The sequence below is a fragment of the Pristis pectinata genome, chromosome 3 (assembly GCF_009764475.1).
Source record: "Pristis pectinata isolate sPriPec2 chromosome 3, sPriPec2.1.pri, whole genome shotgun sequence".
Taxonomy (NCBI): Eukaryota; Metazoa; Chordata; class Chondrichthyes; order Rhinopristiformes; family Pristidae; genus Pristis; species Pristis pectinata.
In genome coordinates, this window is record NC_067407.1 from 53,315,783 (window position 1) to 53,335,296 (window position 19,514).

The 19,514-nt window shown below is 37.8% G+C and overlaps 1 protein-coding gene across 1 annotated transcript in view; it reads right to left on the reverse strand.

Annotated features, from left to right (window-relative positions):
- Positions 1-19,514, reverse strand: part of cdc73 (cell division cycle 73, Paf1/RNA polymerase II complex component, homolog (S. cerevisiae)) — a 229,812-nt gene that overhangs the window by 170,994 nt on the left and 39,304 nt on the right. Inside the window, 2 exon segments of the mRNA XM_052011073.1 lie at positions 11,781-11,859; positions 13,342-13,440. Coding sequence (XP_051867033.1) covers positions 11,781-11,859; positions 13,342-13,440 — 178 coding nt within the window.

The following is a 19,514-nucleotide window of genomic DNA, read 5'->3' on the forward strand; positions in this document are numbered from 1 at the left end:
CTCCTCTGGACCCTCTCCAACACCAGCACATCCTTCTTTAGATATGGGGCCCAAATCTGCTCACAATGCTCCAAATGTGGTCCGACCAATGTCTTACAAAGCCTCAGCATTACATCCTTTGTTATATTCTAGTCCTCTCGAAATGAATGTTAACATTACATTTGCCTTCCTTACTATCAACTCAACCTGCAAGTTAACCTCAGGAAATCCTGCACTAGGACTCCCAAGTCCCTTTGCACTTCTGATTTCTGAATTAGTTCCCCATTTAGAAATCAGTCTATGCCTTTATTCCTTCTACCAAAGTGCATGACCATGCATTTCCCTATGCTATATTCCATCTGCCACTTCTTTGCCCATTCTTCCAACCTGTCCAAGTCCTTCTGCAAACTCCCGGCTTCCTCAACACCACCTGTTCCTCCACCTATCTTTAGATCATCCGCAAACTTGGCCACAAAGCCATCTATTCCATCATCCAGATCATTAACATATAACGTGAAAAGTAGCGGATCCAACACTGACCCGAGGAACACCACTAGTCACTGACAGCCAACCAGAAGAGACCCCCTTTATTCCTACTCAGCCAATCTTTTATCCAGGCGAGTACCTTTCCTGTAATATCATGGGCTCCTGTCTTGTTTAGCAGCCTCATGTGCAGCACCTTGTCAAAGGCCTTCTGAAAATCCAAGTAAACAACATCCACTGGCTCTCCTTTGTCTATCCTCCCTCTTAATTCCTCAAAGAATTCCAAAAGATTCATCATGCAAGATCTCTCCTCAAGGAAGCCATGTTGACTGGTCTATTTTATCATGTGCTTCTAAGTACCCCAAAACCTCATCCTTAATAATGGACTCTAACATCTTACCAACCACTGAAGTCAGGCTAACCGGCCTAAAACTTCCTGTCTTTTGCCTCCCTCCTTTCTTGAAGAGTGGAGTGACACTTGCAAAATTTTCAGTTCCTTGCAAAATTTTCAGTTCACTGAAACCACTCCTGACTCTGGTGATTCTTGGAAGATCACTACTAATGCTTCCACAATCTCTTCAGCTACCTCTTTCAGAACCCTGGGGCACAGTCGATCCAGTTCAAGTGACTAATCTACCTTCAGACATTTCAACTTCCCAAGCACCTTCTCCTCGGTAACAGCAACTACATTCACTTGCCTTCTGACTCTCTCGAATTTCTGGCATGTTGCTGGTGTCTTCCACAGTGAAGACTGACGCAAAATACTTATTCAGTTCATCCGCCATTTCTTTGTTCCCCATTACTACTTCTCCAGTGTCATTTTCCAGCGGTCCAATGTCCACTCTTGCCTCTCTTATACTCTTTACTTATCTGAAAAAACTTTTGGTATCCTCTTTTATATTATTAGCTAGCTTACCTTCATATTTCATCTTTTCTCTCCTTATTGCTTTCTTAGTTGCCTTCTGTTGGTTTTTAAAAAGCTTCCCAATCCTCTAGCTTCCCACTAATTTTTGCAATAGTGTATTGCTTCTCTTTTGCTTTTATGCTGTCTTTGACTTCCCTTGTCAGCCACAGTTGCCTCATCCTTCCTTTAGGATGCTGCTTCTTCTTTGGGATGAACTGATCCTGTGTCTTCCAAGTTACTCCCAAAAACTTCTGCCATTGTTGCTTTTCCGTCATCCCTGCTAGGGTCCCCTTCCAATCAACTTTGGCCAGCTCCTCTCTCATGCCTCTGTATTTACCTTTACTCAACTGTAATACTGATACATCCGATTTTAGCTTCTTCCTGTCAAACTGCAGGGTGAATTCTATCATATTATGATCACTGCCTCCTAAGCGTTCCCTTTCCCTCATAGGCTCAACCACAAGCTGCTCTAAAAAGCCACCTTGTAGGTATTCTACAAATTACTTCTCTTGGGACCCGGTGTCAACCTGATTTTCCCAGTCTACCTGCATACTGAAACCCCCCCCATGACCACCGTAATATTGCCTTTCTTACAGGCCTTTTCTATCTCCTGTTGTAATTTGTACCCCACATCCTGCTACTATTCAGAGGCCTGCATATAACTCCCATCAGGGTCTTTTTACCCTTGCAGTTTCTTAACTCTGCCCACAAGTATTCTACATCTTCTGATCCTATGTCACTTCTTGCTAAGGATTTGATTTCATTTTTTTTAACCAACAAAGGCACCCCACACCCTCTGCTCACCTGCCTTGTTTAGCTCCCAGCTGTAATCTTCTTTCAGCCAGGGCTCTGTGATGCCCCCAACATACCTGCCAATTTATAACTGTGCTATAAGCTCATCTACCTTACTTCGTATACTGCGTGCATTCAAATATAACACCTTCAGTTCTGTATTCACCACCCCTCTTCTCAAATGTGTCTCCATGCTGCCTGAAGCTAAATTCTTATGCCTTTCTAAACTTTGTCTTTTTTTTATTCTGAGAATTCAGTAACCTCTCGTGCGCTCTCCTTCCCTTTTACTTTATCCAATCTTTTCCAATCTGTTGAACGCACCCCCCTACTATTTAGTTTAAAGCCCTATCCACAGCCCTAGTTATGCGATTTGCCAGGACCCTGGTCCCAGCATGGTTGTGGAGCCCATACCATTGGAACAGCTCCCTCCTTCCCCAATATTGGTGTCAATGTCCCACAAATTCAAAACCACTTCTCCCACCTTCCCCAATATTGGTGTCAATGTCCCACGAATTCAAACCCACTTCTCCCACACCAATCTTTGAGCCATGCATTTAATTCTCTGATCTTATTGACCCTGTGCCAATTTGGATGTGGCTCAGGTAGCAATCCAGATTATTACCTTTTTGGTTCTGCATTTTAATTTAGTCCTGAGCTGCTCAATTTCCCTCAGCAGAACCTTTTTACTTGTTCTACTTACAATAAGTCATTGGTACCCACATGGACCATGACAACTGGATCTTACTCCTCCCACTTCAAATTCCTCTGCAGGTCAGGTGAGATGTCCTAAACCCAGGCACCAGGCAGGCAGCACAGCCTTTAAGACTCTCGATCCTTACGACAGAAAATTGTGTCTATTCCCCTGACTATACTATCCCCAATTATAACTACAATTCTCTTCTCTCACCCCTCTTGAATGGCTCCTGAACTACGGTGCCACGGTTAGGTTGCTCATCCTTCCTACAGCCCCCACTCTCATCCACACAGGAAGCAAGAATCTCAGACCTGTTGGACAAGCTCAAGGGCTGAGGGTCCTCTAACAGTACCTCTTGGATCCCCCTACCTGCCTCAATCGCAGTCATACCCTCTTCTCCCTGACCACAGACCTAATTTGAAGCAGTTAATCTAATCGGTGTGACTGCCTCCTGAAGCACAGCATCCAAGCTAACTCTCCCCCTCCCTGATGTGTCAGTGTTTGAAGCTCAAATTCCAGGTCATCAACTTTGAGCCTGATTTCCTCGAGCAACCAACACTTGCTGCAGATGTGGTCACCAGGAACCACAATGGGGTCCACCAGTTCCCACATCATGCAGCTATAGCGCATCACCTGATCCTGCATCCCTAATTTAATTAATTAGGTGTAATTTGGTACCTTTTAATTTAACTACCGTAAAAACCCTTATTTTTACTTACTTGCTACTCACCTACCTCCTCGCTGAAGCCTCTTGAGCCAAAACTTCAACTCCCCACTCTTAGACTGGCCCACTCTAACAGTTGCCACTCTGCTTTATCCTACCTTCCTTTTATTGGCTGAGTTGCCACACACTTAGCCAATCAGACACAACTTTAAAAAAAAAGCTGCTGGCTCCTCCCCTCTGCTGCTGCAGCAACTGGAGAAAACAAGATGATAGAAGAAGGCAAAGAGGTAAAAAATGAGAGGCAGAAGGATCAAGGTGAGGGGGGAGGAGAACAGAGGAGAGGAAGGTGAAGGTTGGAGACAGCTGAGGAATCTGACAAGTAAAGGAGGTGCTAATGGGAACCATTAGGGGACAGGTGAAGGGCAGATGGAGCCAGAACCAGATTTGGAGGGTAGGGTGGGAAGGAGAGAGCCAGTGGGTGAACGGAACCAGGAGCAGGACCAGGAACTAGAGGGGGATGAAGATGGCTGATGGGGACTGGAGGGGGAAGGGGACAACGAGGAGGATCAGAAGGAGAAAACCCACCGGAGGGGAGGGTTATTTAAAATTAGAAAACTCAGTGCTCATGCAATTAGGTTGAAGACTACCCAGGCGGAATACGAGGTGTCGTACTTCTAGTTTGCATTGGGCCTCACCCTGGAAGTGGAGAAGGCCAAGAATGGACTGGTCAATGTGGCAATAGGAAAGGGAGTGGAAATGGCATGAAACTGGGAGCTCAGGGTGCTCTGTCATTGTAGACAGAGCATAGGTGCTCCACGAAAAAGTCACCCAGTCTGTGCTTGGTTTCACTGATGTAGAGGCAGCCCCATCGGCGGCACTGAATGCAGTCGATGAGGTTGAAGAAGGTGCACGTGAGCGTTTGCCTCACCTGGAAGGGCTGTTTAGGGATGTACTTCACTGTGTATTTCGATGTACATGTGACTAATAGATATCTTATTTTTGGTGAGGGAGGAGGTGCAAGAACAAGTGTTACACCTCCTACTGTTGCAGGGGAAAGTTCCAGGGGTTAGGGTGGGGTGGGTGGAAAATGACGAGCTTCCCGAGTCCCTTCATGATTCCCTGGTTCACTCTTTCCATCTGCAATAACTTCTCCCTTTCTCCCAGTATGTTATCCTGCAGCCACAAGTAATGCAGCAGCTGCCCATTTACTTCATTCCTGCCCATCATCCATGGGCCCAAACAGTACTTCCAAAAGAGACAGCAAATTGTTTGCACTTCTTCCAATTTCACATCTGCATTCAATACTCACAATTTAGTCTCCTTTACACTGGAGAAACCAAATGCTGGCTGGGTGTCTACATTAAATAACACTGCCATTTAGTCTGCAAGGGCAACTCTGAGCTTTTAGTCATCTGTCACTTTAATTCTCCATCCCACTCTGTCTTTGGCTTCTTGCACTGTTCCAACACAAGTTTGAAGAAAACCACCTCACCCTCCATCTTGCCAACCTGCAACTCTCTGAACTCAATACGGAAGTTAATGAATTCTGATAACCAGCTTTTCCCATTTGCAAGTTCTGGTATAAGATTAACCAGCTGTAACACTGATTTGGTCTTTCACTCTCTGAAAAGATAATTGACCTGCAAGGTACTTCCAGCATTCTCTTTTCCTGCAATTGCTGTGTTCTGTATCTCTCAGTTTCAGCAGGATTTTATTTCTCCCTGCTGCCTTCATTCATTTTCTGCAATTTACACTTCACCAGTCAGATCTGCTAAGGTTAACAAACATTCATCTTCCTCTGACATGGTAGCAAAAATAACCGAGTCAACTGGACAACTTAGATCTCTGCCCTATCACAGACATTCCCTTTATTCTCTCCACCCCTCCCCCTCTCTGCAACCTACGTTTTCTCTCATTTTACCGATTCTGAAGAAGGGTCATTGACGTGAAGTGTTACCTGTTTTTATCTCCACAGGCGATGCCTGACTTTCCTTGTATCCCCAGCACTTTGTGTTTTTCTTTTTCAGATTTCCAGCATCTGCATTTTTTTTTATTTTAGACCATTACATTTTCAATTCAGGTTTTTGTGTTCCCACAAGGAAAACAAAGATAAATGAAATAATACTATACTAAAACAAAATATAAACTACAATTTCCAGTAGCAGTGCTATTCACTCTTCCTTCAAATCTGGATCTGCCCTTTTTTAGCCTTTGCTTTAAGACAGTTCATCTGGAATAATAGTTGCTACAGCTTTCACTTAGTTTGTATTACAACTATGCTTTTTAGTTAATTATAGGGTGCTTTTATCAGAACAAAATTGCCATTTTCTAGCTTTCAATGCTATATTGCTGGCCTACAGCTTATACAAATAGTCTTCAATAATTATAATGGATTATTTTAAAACCATCCTATTAATGACGTAATACCATTAAAATTAGGTAACCTTTTTTCAACAATACATGAGTCTTTTGAAACTTACACCAAATTGAATTCAAAGTAATTACAAGAGTATCTATGCTATAAGCATGTGGGGGTATTCTTCAATAATACTTACCAAAAAAGCAATGGAAATAAATCGTTTGAATATGACACTGAAGAATAATGCACACTTTGCAAAAGTAAGAACATTATACCAAAATTAACTGCCTTAACACACAATTGCTACAGGACAAAAGGATTCAATAACTATTCTTTTACATGTCAGACTATTTACAAATATAGAACACGCTAAATATTAAAAATGGAGACATGGGAGACTGCAGATGCTGGCATCTGGAGCAACAAACAATCTGCTGGAGGAACGCAGCGGGTCAGGCAGCATCTGTGGAGGGAGAGGAACTGGGATAGCAAGTGTCCTGGTGCAGAGTCTGGTCCTGAAATGTTGACAATTCCTCTCCCCCCACCAAATGCTGCTCAATTTGCCGAGTTCCTCCAGCAGATTGTTTATTGCTAACTATTAATAAAGATTGTTCATAGCCATACGAATGTACATACCATATACTTAAAGCCAAATCTAAAGCTGCATCTTCTTTTCAAAAAACTGTTCACTGCAAGTTACAGTATCCTTTTATAGACAACTTACTCATGATGTCTGATTGAAGAGGCTTTGACAAATAAATAAATGACAAGCCAATTCTATAATTGTTAGCTCAGTGCATGCAGATTTAAACAGATAATTTGCCCAATGACACATACACAAATTTTGAGGAATTCTGAAAGCCAACTATAAGCAACATAAGCAGCATCTAAACCCTGAAAAAATACTTCAGTGTTGCAAACAAGTCACTGCTGTAAAATCCTGCAAACAATACTAAAATGATCTGGAAATATAATTATACATTAAAAAATTTTTAAAAATCTCCAAGATGGCACCGGAGCATAGTGTTTCTGCAAAATGGCTTCAACAGATCTATCCATTACATTTATTATAATCATTCTACTCTTATATTCTGTATTCTGTTTTTTTTCCTTTTGTACTACCTCGATGTACTTTTGTATGGAATGACCAATTACCAATTAAATTTACAGTATTCATGATTCTACTAATGGCGAATAAGGGAAAGTGATCCCAAATTCAACAACTGATATTCCATTTTGCAATTTATTTTTCAGGTGTGAATTCTCATAAATGAGATATATCTGGATTATTAATCAAGTTGTGTAAAACAAATTGTTGCCCATTGCTTTTGGAATTTTTTCTCTGCATGTACGCAAAGGTATTTAACTGAAACAGTTATTTCAAAATTCCACTCCTACTCTGAGATTTTCTATCTTTTCTATGACCAATGAGCAGAGGTGATTCAACATTCAATTTTCACTGCTGCTCTGTCTGACTTTTCACAATCTTTCCACACTTTCAAAGTAAATTAATGGAGACTTTTTAAAAATAAAATCCACGCAATAACACCTCATCCTGCAGCACATGCATATAAATTTAATGTGCTTATGCATTAACCAAAAGGCCTTTATGGGGGAGTGAAATTGCTCTTGGGAGTGGCACAAATTTGGTGATAATGAACTACAGTCCCTTTTCTCCCCCCCATTTGAAAGATCTACTAACATAGAATGCAGGCTGCTAATGTGCTAATGTTTGTTAAGCACCAGCACATTGACCAAGTTCTCCCCTTTGAAATCTTCTAAAAAAATTACTATTTCCATTGTGATTGAACATAAATCACATTCCACAGATGTGCTAATTGCCAGAGATAATTATCTACCAAAATAAGTGTCTCTCCAACAAAAGTATTTAGAATCTAATGAGCCAGATCATTCTGATGTGGCACACTGCCTAACTGTTCCCGACATGGAGGACCAGCCGACCTGACACATTGTACTTGTTAGGCATTCTGAAAGGCACAGCAAGCCTGTACTTAGTGAATGCCTCCTGCGCCTGATCCTAAGGCCCAATCCGAAATGCCCTGATAACCTTTTATAGCTGTGATGATGCAGCTTTACAAAACTCTAGTTAGACCACACTTAGAGTACTGTGTTCAGTTCTGGTCGCCGCATTATAGGAAGGATGTGGAGGCATTGGAGAGGGTGCAGAGGAGATTTACCAGGATGCTGCCTGGATTAGAGCATATGGAATATGAGGAGAGGCTTAAGGTGCTAGGGCTTTATTCACTGGAAAGGAGGAGGATGAGAAGGAGACATGATAGAGGTATATAAAATATTGAGAGGAATAGATAGAGTAGACAGTCAGCGCCTCCTTCCCAGGGCACCAATGCTCAAGACGAGAGGGCATGGCTTTAAGGTTATGGGTGGGAGGTTCAGGGGAGATGTCAGGGGGAGGTTTTTCACCCAGAGAGTGGTTGGTGCATGGAATGCACTGCCTGGGGTGGTGGTGGAGGCAGATACATTGGACAGGTTCAAGCGTTTGTTGGATAGGCATATGGAGGAATGTGCGGGAGGAAAGGGTTAGATAATGTGAGGGTGGTTTGATGGATGGCACAACATGGTGGGCCGAAGGGCCTGTTTTGTGCTGTATGGTTCTATGGTTCTTCTATGGTTTTATAGCTCACTGCCATCAAAGACATTTGGAACGAATTCTAAATGGTTCCAATTGTCAGACATTTCAAAACTCTTCAATGGTTTAGTTAATTAATTTAAAAGTTTGATAAGATTGTAAATACATAAAGTAATTAATTATAGCATATTAAGTTATCACAAATAATTTAAAACACTGAAGTAAAATAAAGAAATTGCTTCCCCTTTGGGACTTCAATTCTAGTACCAGCCATTCCTGAAACAAAGCCATGGCATCAAACGCAAAGTCTGTCAGTGCTCAGTAGTGAGCCCAGTGGGAGAGCTCAGTTTGGACATCCATGATTCAATACACAGATACATAAGTCCAAAACCAGCTAAACTGTGAACAGAGGCTATCCAGTGATTCTCTATAAAATTAACAGTAGGAGGCAAACACAACCCTGCCCAATGATTTAAATTTAAAGCACTGTTCACGTGAAAAAAAAATTGATTGAATTGAGCTCAAGCATGTGGTGCAATGAAGATCAATATCTGGTAGGGCAACAACTTTTCTGTTAGGAAACATTACATTGCTATCCCATTCCACCACACATTCTATATATTTTAGAATTTAAAAATCACAAACAATGACAGCCTTGCCTTGTCAGGAATAATGAAATATGAACATTATTGAAACTAAAATAAACTTGTACCAGTACAACTTCAATGAAATTTGATACTTGCATTAAGGAAATAAGTTCTTTCCAATCTAAATTTATTGGCAAAAGCACTTCTCCATTCTTGAAAAAACATTTTGCAAACACAGTAAAGTGTATTTTAAATACAGAAACCGAATTATAGAATAGTTTAGTACCCATATTCAAATAGTTAATTTCTCTTTCCTTTCTCAAGTTATTGTAGTAAAAGATGTTATAGTTTCTGCTTTTAATATTTAAAAACACAAAACAACCAACTCCTTTCATCTGAACCTTGAAGCAAACAAATGCAGGGATCAGACTGCAGGTTATTTATAACCCCTTCCTCATTCCTTTTAAACTTTCCCAATAGAGTAGTTACTTGCCCTGCTGCAATTCTGCAGCTTGCAGATTGGTGTATTGGAAGCTATTTCATAAGTGAAGCAGATAACCCACTGTAACACTGAAAATGTATAGGAATAAGTTATCCATTCAAAAAGAGAGGGATGAGAAGGAAGGAAGAAACAATAACCATAATTTGAATTAACAGAATGAAACACAAGAGAAACACCTGTAAATGAATTACAAATCATATAATCGAAACCTTAATGTATATTAACTACAAAGATGTACAATGCCACAGCAATTATACAAAAACATTACTGCAGCAAGTTGCACTTTTTATTTTGAAGTTGAAGCATAAGTGCATCATTGGGAAGACATGGAGAAGGGCTCAATCTAGTTATGTTTCATGCAGACTTCATGCAAACAGAAATCTCCATTCCCCAGCACAATTACTACTCTCCTTCAAGAGCAGAAAGCATAACTGAAGGATGCATTCTGAAATTTCACCTGTCTATGGGGTTCAAGATGATTATTTTTTTCTTACGCCAAAGATGTTCAATTGATTTTCCAGTTTGTAACCTTTGTAAATTATATTCTTTTCTTTTTCAATCTTTTTATTAGTTTTCAAATTAATACAGATTAATATATCAATGTTTATACATGTAATACAAAGAGATCAAGACAACAATGACATGGATAATCATAAAGAACAATAGCGTATAAAAAAATCTGTAGATCCATTGATCTGTTAGTGAATGAATATAATATAAAAGAGAAAGATTTATTATAATATAAAAAAAAGAAAAACCAAAACAATAAGAAAAATTATAAACTATATTTCAAACCAAATTAAGCTAAAGAAAAAAAAGTTCAAAAAAAACTGGACTAAAATTTCTCAATAGGAACAGAGCAATATTATGTCATCAACTCCATTCCTCTAAATTGAAAGGTTATTATAAGGGGATCTATATCATGTGAAAATATTGAATAAATGAACTCCAAACTTCCTCAAATTTAAGCGAAGGATCAACAGTGCCACTCCTAATTTTTTCCAAGTTTAAACATGATATAGTTTGAGAGAACCATTGAAAAGTAGTAGGGGGTATTGGATCCTTCCATTTAAGCAAAATGGATCATTTGGCCATTAATGTAACAAAGGCAATCATACGGTTAGCAGAGGCAGAAGTAAATTATATTAAGTACTAAATCTTTCTAAGTTTCTGTGCACATGAGACTAATTTATTTATAATTCAGGAATTCTTTCTGGAGCAGATATTACATTTACTTTTCAACTGCATATTCAATGCTATGGAACCCCTTTCTGGTAACTCATTGGAGAATTGCTATGTTAGACACCTGAGGTAAAGGGGGTGCTGTAGTAAGTATCATTGCAATCAGTAGCTGTTCCTGATGGGAGAATATTGACACTTTTAATGAAATATAACATTTCTTAAACAAACAATTAATTTGGTACACAGATCAAATCTGCACATAAAGATCAGATTCCTAAATTCCTAAATATTATGAAAATATATTACTACATTATTTTTTTCTGCATCATTCAAATTTGAATGATATTGGCAGATAGATCTACTTATCAAAACAACATGCAATTCAGCTAGCCAACTGCATAAATGGACAAAAAAAGGACTAAAATAGCTACATATATGGCATCAAAAAAGGCACAAGTTATTTTATCTCATTCACTACAAGACATTACAATGACAAAGCAATTTAACTATAAAACCAATATGCTTGGCTACATCCTGTCACAGACATGTTTTGAGGGACTCATTAAACCTTTTTGTACATTTCATTAAGTGCATGATTTATGAAAAAAAATCCAAGGCAGGCTTTTCTTGTCATCTTATGCATTAAATACAATTATGAATGCAAATTACTATGGATTAGAGCTGGCTGACATGTCAACCATAACTAAAAGATCCTTGCAGCTTTTACACAATGAGAGTCATACACATCATCTCCCTAAACTGTAAACAAACTATTTAATAACGCAACACTGAGTTGCAAATTAATATTTTAAAAAATATTTCAATTTTCTGTCAGCTTCTCTGCAGAATAGAAATTCTGTCATATAACAGCGTTTTCTGACGATCGCACTGCTAATCCACCAAACTGAATGCCCAAATATTGCTGAATTGCAAAGCAAAAGGTAAAAACATAGTCATTTGGCAGAGAGGGAGAAGGAAGTGGAAAGTAAGTTATAATGGGCACATTTAAGATTAATGCATATTTACCTTCTTTCTTTGCAAATCTTTCCTGATCATATCTGTTGTATGCTGCTGGAATAGGTTGTTTATTTCTTAGAGCTGGGTCCTGCAATGTAAAAACAATTAACATTTTTAATAATACAAGCACCAAAAATTCTCTTTAAATGAAATATAAATTTACAAGAAAAACTGGAAAATATCTGATGACTAATACAAGTTGAGGCATGGCCACATGGACTTTTATTTAGAATTACCTTCCTATTTTTAAAATTTACCTGCTCCAATTTAACTAGCTATATTAAATATTTAACTAGCTATAGAAATAGCAGATCTTTGTATATTTCCTGTGCCAAATGAGTTATTTGATTCATTTGTTTTCCCATGCTCTTTCACAATTATTGTGGTTTTGCACTTATCTTTCTCAGTTTGCATCAGGAAGACTTCCAAGTACCATTGAAAATGGGGGTACTGATACATAGATACAAAATAAAACTCAAGCAAAGATAACTTATTCAAATGCCGCTTTGAAAGAGCTGTACAATTCATTCCCACGTCCTGACTTTTACTTTATAACACTGCAAGCAAGTCCTATATGCAAGTATAAGACTATTTATTTGCCTTCTGAAAGTTCTTGTGTAACCTGCTTGCACTACATTTGCAGGTATTGTGCTCCAGACCTTAACAACTCTGTGTGCATAGAAATTCTCCTCACTTCCCTTCTACTTTTGCCAGTTATCTAAATCTTTAACTTCTAATTGCCAACCCAGTTACTGCAAGATATGAACTCCCACCTCTTGCTCTTTCAACACCCTTCATATTTTTATTTAATTCTATGAAATCTCCTTAATATTCTCTAAAGAAAAACAATCTCAGCTTTGTCATTCTTTCTACAAAACCACTTATCTGTGGTATCATCTGATAAACTTCCCACATACCTAAAAAATAATTGCAAGCCCTGGAGAGGGTATCAAAAAATAATACATCTGAAGCACTGACCCCCTATGGAGAAACATGATTGAGTTTGAAGTTCAGTGCTTTAATCACTTAGCTACCTGAGCCTTATTTAAAAATGTTCCGGTCAGCACACATGGATAAAACTATTCCCACACCCAGTATTCTTAAACAACAGTTATTGAACCTGGCCCACATCAAATGTCAGGACTTTGGATTTAACCCACCAAGAAAAAGAATGCCACCATGTTGAAGTTTAAAGGAAAAATATGCTGTCGACTACAATATATGGAAAATATTCAATTATTACTTTGCCATATTCAGTACATTTGCATTAACTGTGTGCACCATTGTTTCCCAAGAAATACTGTCCATAATTAACACACATGTTAACAAGGGTTGTAATTTACTTCGATCAGTAAGTCATGGGGAAAAGAATCCTGCATGAATCTAGTTTTATTTCAAAGGAGTGGCCTGCCTATATTTCTGAAATCTCATCTTGAAACCAATTTCTTCAATTTGGGTGCAAGAGATTGGCAGTATCCAAGAAAAAGTCAAGACACAACTCTGTGTGAAACAGATTTTATTCCTCCTCAGATGGAGAAATGATAAAAAACATTTTTAATTTTCTTCTTACCGGAGGTATTATGTTTTGTGGGGGTCTTTGTTCTGGTGCTCGTCCTTCTTCCCGGGCTTTTACCGATTGTAAAATTGCAAATATGTTCTTGGAAAAATTCTGTGGAAGGGACAAATACAATCAAGATGAATGGAATTTTTACTAAGTAAATACTGAATACAATAACATAACTGTATTTTTCATTTAAAATTGATGCTTCTGAAGAATATTTCACAGAAAAGTACTTGAGCCTCAGCGTGATTAAAAAATAGCCTGAACTTAATTATCTTTCAGTATGCTGCATACTGCCACCTTCTTTGTACATATGGAATGGCAGAATGCTTGTACTGACAGGCTTTTGAAATTCAGACATTTGATCAAAACGATGAAGTTGTATTGAAGTTGCAGGGTAAATAAATGCATTAACAAGAGCTGGAAATACACAGAAATTTCGAGTTTTTCAAAAAAAACAACTAAGTCTATCAGTACAGGAAGTAATGGACTATCAGAAGCAAATTTGAGGTGGTTATCAGCACCAAGGGATTTTATCCAGCAGCCTCTGAAAGGATGGTGGTAGCCTCAGAACCAAATTATTCTGGCTGGAATAAGTCACATATTCAATTACATCAATGTCTGTCTGGCTCAAGTCAGAGGTAATAAGAATTCTAATTTATAGCTATGTACTTCAGGATTTGGAAGGTCACAGTGAAAATATAACTGCAGCATTTAAGCACAACTTCTAAGTAACAAGTTTTGGTTACCTTTAAATTTACTCAGTACAAGCAGAAAAAACATGCCCCTTATATAAATAAAACTAAATGTGAAAACACATGCTAATAAATTTTACCCCGTGTCTGCCTAGTGATGGAATATGCTCAGTAAGTTGCTTCAGAGAAGTGGAATTATGTATGTGAATATTAAACAACCAGGGATCTCAAAGGCTCAGAAACAAACATTAAAACGAAGTAATAACATTTTGTCAGAAAATGCATTCACCAGTCATTCAATCTTTCTCACAGAACCCATAATTTTCCTTACTCAACTAACCAATTCCAATTTAAGAGTAAATTTATCAAATGACATATAACAGAAATTGGAAATACTCAAACTTCATGGTCACAGTCACTAAACTCATTGCACAACTGCTTCACTAAGCAGTTATCTGGGAAGCCATAGAAGATGCTGATCATCCACATCTGGTATAATCAAAGTAATCCAAGTAAGATAATGGAAACAGAAACCATGATAACATTAAGCACATCCATGAATCTTTTCCTCTGTGCACCCAGTAATTTCTTCTTGTGACAGAGTCTGGAATAGAGTGCCTGTTTCGGGAGTCTGGCATTGGACACACAAACAAATTTGTAGGGGTCTGGGAGGAGTAAGATTAATTGCACAGCTCTTCCACTTGGAACTATACTTGCATATGCACTTCAAATGCAGCAACCTACAAAATTACAGCTGGATTAATGTGAACAGTTCCTTTTGAGCCAAAACTAATGCAAGAGAATTCATAGCCTCCTCCGTTCCATAAAGTTAATATTTCATTAATTGGATACTTTTCTTAACGGTGGGGTTGGAGACCCAAGCTTCTCACCAAAGAATGGAGTGGGCAGTTGCAATTCTTTCCAAAGATACAAGTCTGGAATTTCTACAAAAGTTAGTCAACTACTTCCACAACCCATTCTTACTTGGAAGGAATTCCTCAGTGCAAAACTTTTACAGAAAAGCCAGTTCTGACCTGTTTGGTGAGGCCCTCAGCAGCATAGGGATTAACCAGCTGTCAGTCCCACAGAAATGCTTTAACAGCTGGCCAAGGCATTATTTCCCCCAGGCCGAAAAGGCTGTCAGAGCATTTGACTGTTTGTGAATGTCTAAAACAATCAGGAACGATTAAAATCAAATAAAAATTAAAATGACTAACTCTAAAAAGCAAATTACGATAAACTGAACTTGGAAATTACCTGAACCTTAACTATTTACTATCCCTCTCCACTAAGAAGGATGGAGTCGCTGAATCTGCATCAGATTTAAACTTAAGTTTAAATGCTAGGAATTTGTGCAAGTATGTTCTCTACCACTAAACTCCACAAAGAATATAATAGAGCACAGCTGAGAGGAAAGCAGCATTGAGCAAATCAGAAATTTGAAGCTTCCATGTTCATGCACTGTTCTGCAGAAACCCCAAGCTTTCTCATAGCCAAAAAACAACAGCAATTCTGTGCAGAGGTTTTAGGCTAAGACTCCACACACACTGCAACCTCCAAGAGGTCCTTCCTATGCTGCTGAAAATTAGCAAGTATCCACTCCACTTGCTACCACGTGCCAGATACTCATCCTATTTAATGATAAACCAATAAGTGATCCATTCTAACACTAATCAAAGTCTTACATTCCCACTAGGGTCAGTCCCCATTAATCTGTTATCCACATTGTGCTACATAGCAAAATACTCTTTTTCTTAAATAAATACATCCTCCAATTGACCCTTGAAAGAAAATCAAAGATGGAACATACTGCTTGTATCCAATAAACTTTAACAACTTCATTCACATGAACATTACACAGGAGACTTGCATAAAACTCTATCACTGTGCATGCTACATTTAAGCTTCAGTAGCAAGGAATGGCAAGGATATTTGAAATGAAAGGACTTGATTATCTGTTAGTTCCTACTGATCTGAATATATACAAGCAAACTTATAAACTTCAAACTAAGTAAAAACCTTAACAAGTTTAGACCTAAAATACCACCAGCAACCACTCATATGAATTACAAGAGAAAAATACATCCTTTAGAAAATCCTCACAATAAAGAAAATGGTGTAATAGATGCTAATAGGCAAGGTATAATATGCCAAAATATTCTTCATCTCCATAACAAAAACCTTGATAAAGAAATATTTATTAAATTTACACTGAAGAATAATTAAAGTAAACCAGTACCAATTTTCTGTCTGACACTTAGAGCTCTAACTTTGCAGTAGCAAGTTGGTCTTCTGGCAAAAACAAGGTGCTACAACAAATTCAATTATGCAATATGCAAGTTCAGTCACATAGCATGTCCAATTGATGTACACACTAAAACTAGAGTTGTCTGGCTTCTGTTGGAACTACCAGCTCGCTTAATGAAACAGATTCAGATTTTTAAGGACACAATTAGGGTAGCAAAGAAGATACAATGACCATTAGAATACTTGGCTTTGTTTGTCCATAATAAATGTGATAACATATCTACTACTATCAGTGAAGAGTAGAGAAAGTTGCACACAGAATTGTTCCTTTGTAAAGAAGTAAAAGCTTTAGAGGTGGAGACACAAGAGATTCTGCAGGTGCTGGAATCTAGAGCAACAGAAAAAAAACATAAAAAGGAAAAGTTACATCCATTGAAGCCGGGTCATAAACCAGAGGACAGAGATTTGAGATAATTACCAAAGAAAATTTATCCTGCCTTAGGATGGAATTAATTGAACACCTTTATCAGAGTCAACACAATAGGCTGAATTATGCTCATTCTATGCTCTATAGTTGTAGAGCACAGAATGAGCCTAACTAGGAAACCTGAATAAACTGAGAAATTTGCACATATGAATAAATGTCTTCAGGAAAAACTAACATAGTTTAAGTTTTATATCCACCAACACTAGCCCACAAGATCAGTCATTCAGATAAATCACAGATTATCTGCAAAACAGACATCAAGGCTCAACCATCAAGCCTACTTAATTATATCCCATCCAGTAGATTGTGCATTTACTTCCTCCATAATTGGCAAACGTTGACTACAAGGCACACTGCAGCAGCTTCTTAAAACTTCTCTGATGAGACCTCTCAAAGCTGTAGCCACCACAAAAGGGCAAAAGTCTCACAGGTCCCCTTTAAGTCACACATCACTCTGATTTGGAAATACAGAACCAAGCCTTCACCACCATTAAGTTCCTGGGTACAGACCTTGTAGAATTTTGGGAAAACTATTAATTCACAGACTGCAGATGATCAAGAAGTTGATTCACTGCCACCTTTTCAAATTATTCAGGAGTGGTCAATAAATTCTAGCCCATATATTTTAGTCTTGTTGATAAGGTTCACAACCATAAAGGAAACATATCAAATTTAAATGACCTCTGGGTATGCTACAGTTAAGTTATTCCATACAGATCCAAGTAATCACAAACTTAAGAAACATCTATATGTTATAGAAATGTAAAAAGCTACAAAAGATTTTGATAAATCGTATCTTGGAAGCATCAACGCATCTTGGAATTCATTTAAATTATGATGCAAGAACTTCCGTGGGGAAAATTATGCAATTTTCCTGGGAAATTCAGAGCTTATACATTTAATTTTAAAAACCTACAACATAACTCACAGGGATGAGACAGCATCTTGACAAGTCAAAACTTCTCGGTAAATTGCGTAAATTTACCTTTACCAAAGAATTCTAATTTTTGATCCATGTACAAGCACAATAAATATGATTTAATTTAAAGAAAATTACACATTGTGTCTCCATTATTTTCCTACCAATGCTCTTTCAATTGCAAACAAGTGTTTTCAAACCATCAGCAATGGATAAAGCCCTGATTAAGACAAAGGAATCAATACTTTGAGTCTAAAATGTGCCAACAGCTGTCACCCTACCTATTTTCAATTTGTTTTGGAAATAATCAATCCAAGTTCCTTTACTTTTTGCAAATGGAGTTGATAAAATCAGTAGTGACAAGTTGATAATGGATATTTCTCTGGAATACTTCCATGTTTTATTTGGATACTTTTGTTGAGATTTCTTAATGTTTAAAATTAATCTAAAATAAATTAAGAATTTTCTGAAAACTGTACAGAGATTACAGCACACATATTTTTATTTGTGTGCACTCCAAAAATCTAAGCAATTGAGGGACCAGGAATGCCTTTCATCCAGAGTCAAAAGCTCTTGCAACTTCCAACCTCTTACCAAAGCTGCTCAGAATTCAATTGCCTGGATGACTTGTTAACAATTACTCAAGACTTAATTTGAGAAAAGTTTAAGGTTTGCAAACAAAATGATTCCTGCAAACTCCAATAACATCAATTGGAACAAATACACTTGTAAAAATATTGAACGGCTCAAATCATTGCTGTAATTGATGAGGCGTAACCAACTGTTTCTTAATTCTTGCAAGCTACAATTTATAATTTCTAATAGCTCAAAACAGAATCTTGTAAGATTCTTAAACATTCCCCTCATTGTTGACATTAGGATAATTGATCTATGAAGTCTGGATTCACACTTCTTTTAGTAGATCAGGATAGCATTTGCTGATTCTCAGGCTTCTCTGTCCCTCAATGACATCTTGGAGTGGATAAGATAATCAAAGTGCAAGAACATTTAATTAATTGCATTGAAGTCAAATAACAATTTCTACACGTTGAAATTCTTAAATCAAAATGACAATACCTTTTCCAGAATTTTCAGTCATGAACCAATGTATCAAATCAATTTTCACTTAATTATTTTGCAATCTCTACAATGGTTTGGACATTCTAGAGAAATACCAGAAATTCCACAAGCAACTACTGCTATTTCCACACACAATTATGAGGAAGTTTCAGACTTCTCTGCAAGTTTGATTGAATGCATAAATCTAAACTTTGAGGGAGGCCCCTGGTGCTGTCAATCAGACTGCAGTCATGGAGTCCAACACAGAGGTCCAACTCTCTAAAACTCCTAGCAGTGGGAAATATGTTTGTGCAACTCCCTTCATTCCAATAGAGAGAAATGGCTCTGTAAAAAAGAGACACGTTTCAGGTAATTGATCTTTCTTGAATTTTCACATATGTTTTTAATTGTTTCTGCATTATTTTTAAAGTTAACGCAACTAAAACATTTTCAAAAATTATTTTTGAACTTTTTGAATGATTATGAATTTCACAAAGTGTTCGACAGTTTTGACATCCTGCAAATCTAGTTTAACCTATTAAAGCATTTTTTAAATGGAAAAAATCTCATTCAAACACCTCCAAGGGATGAGATCTACAAAGAGAAAAGCTGCATAGTGCCTCATCAATCAGATCAGTGCCAGCTTCATGAGCTAAGTTGTCACTTAAGGTTTGTTTCAGGTATATCATCCAGGAGGAGGCCTCCCAAGAATTTCCAGGTCAATATTCCTAATTATATAATTGACAGATTTGGTTCAGTAGTGGGCAATTTCTTC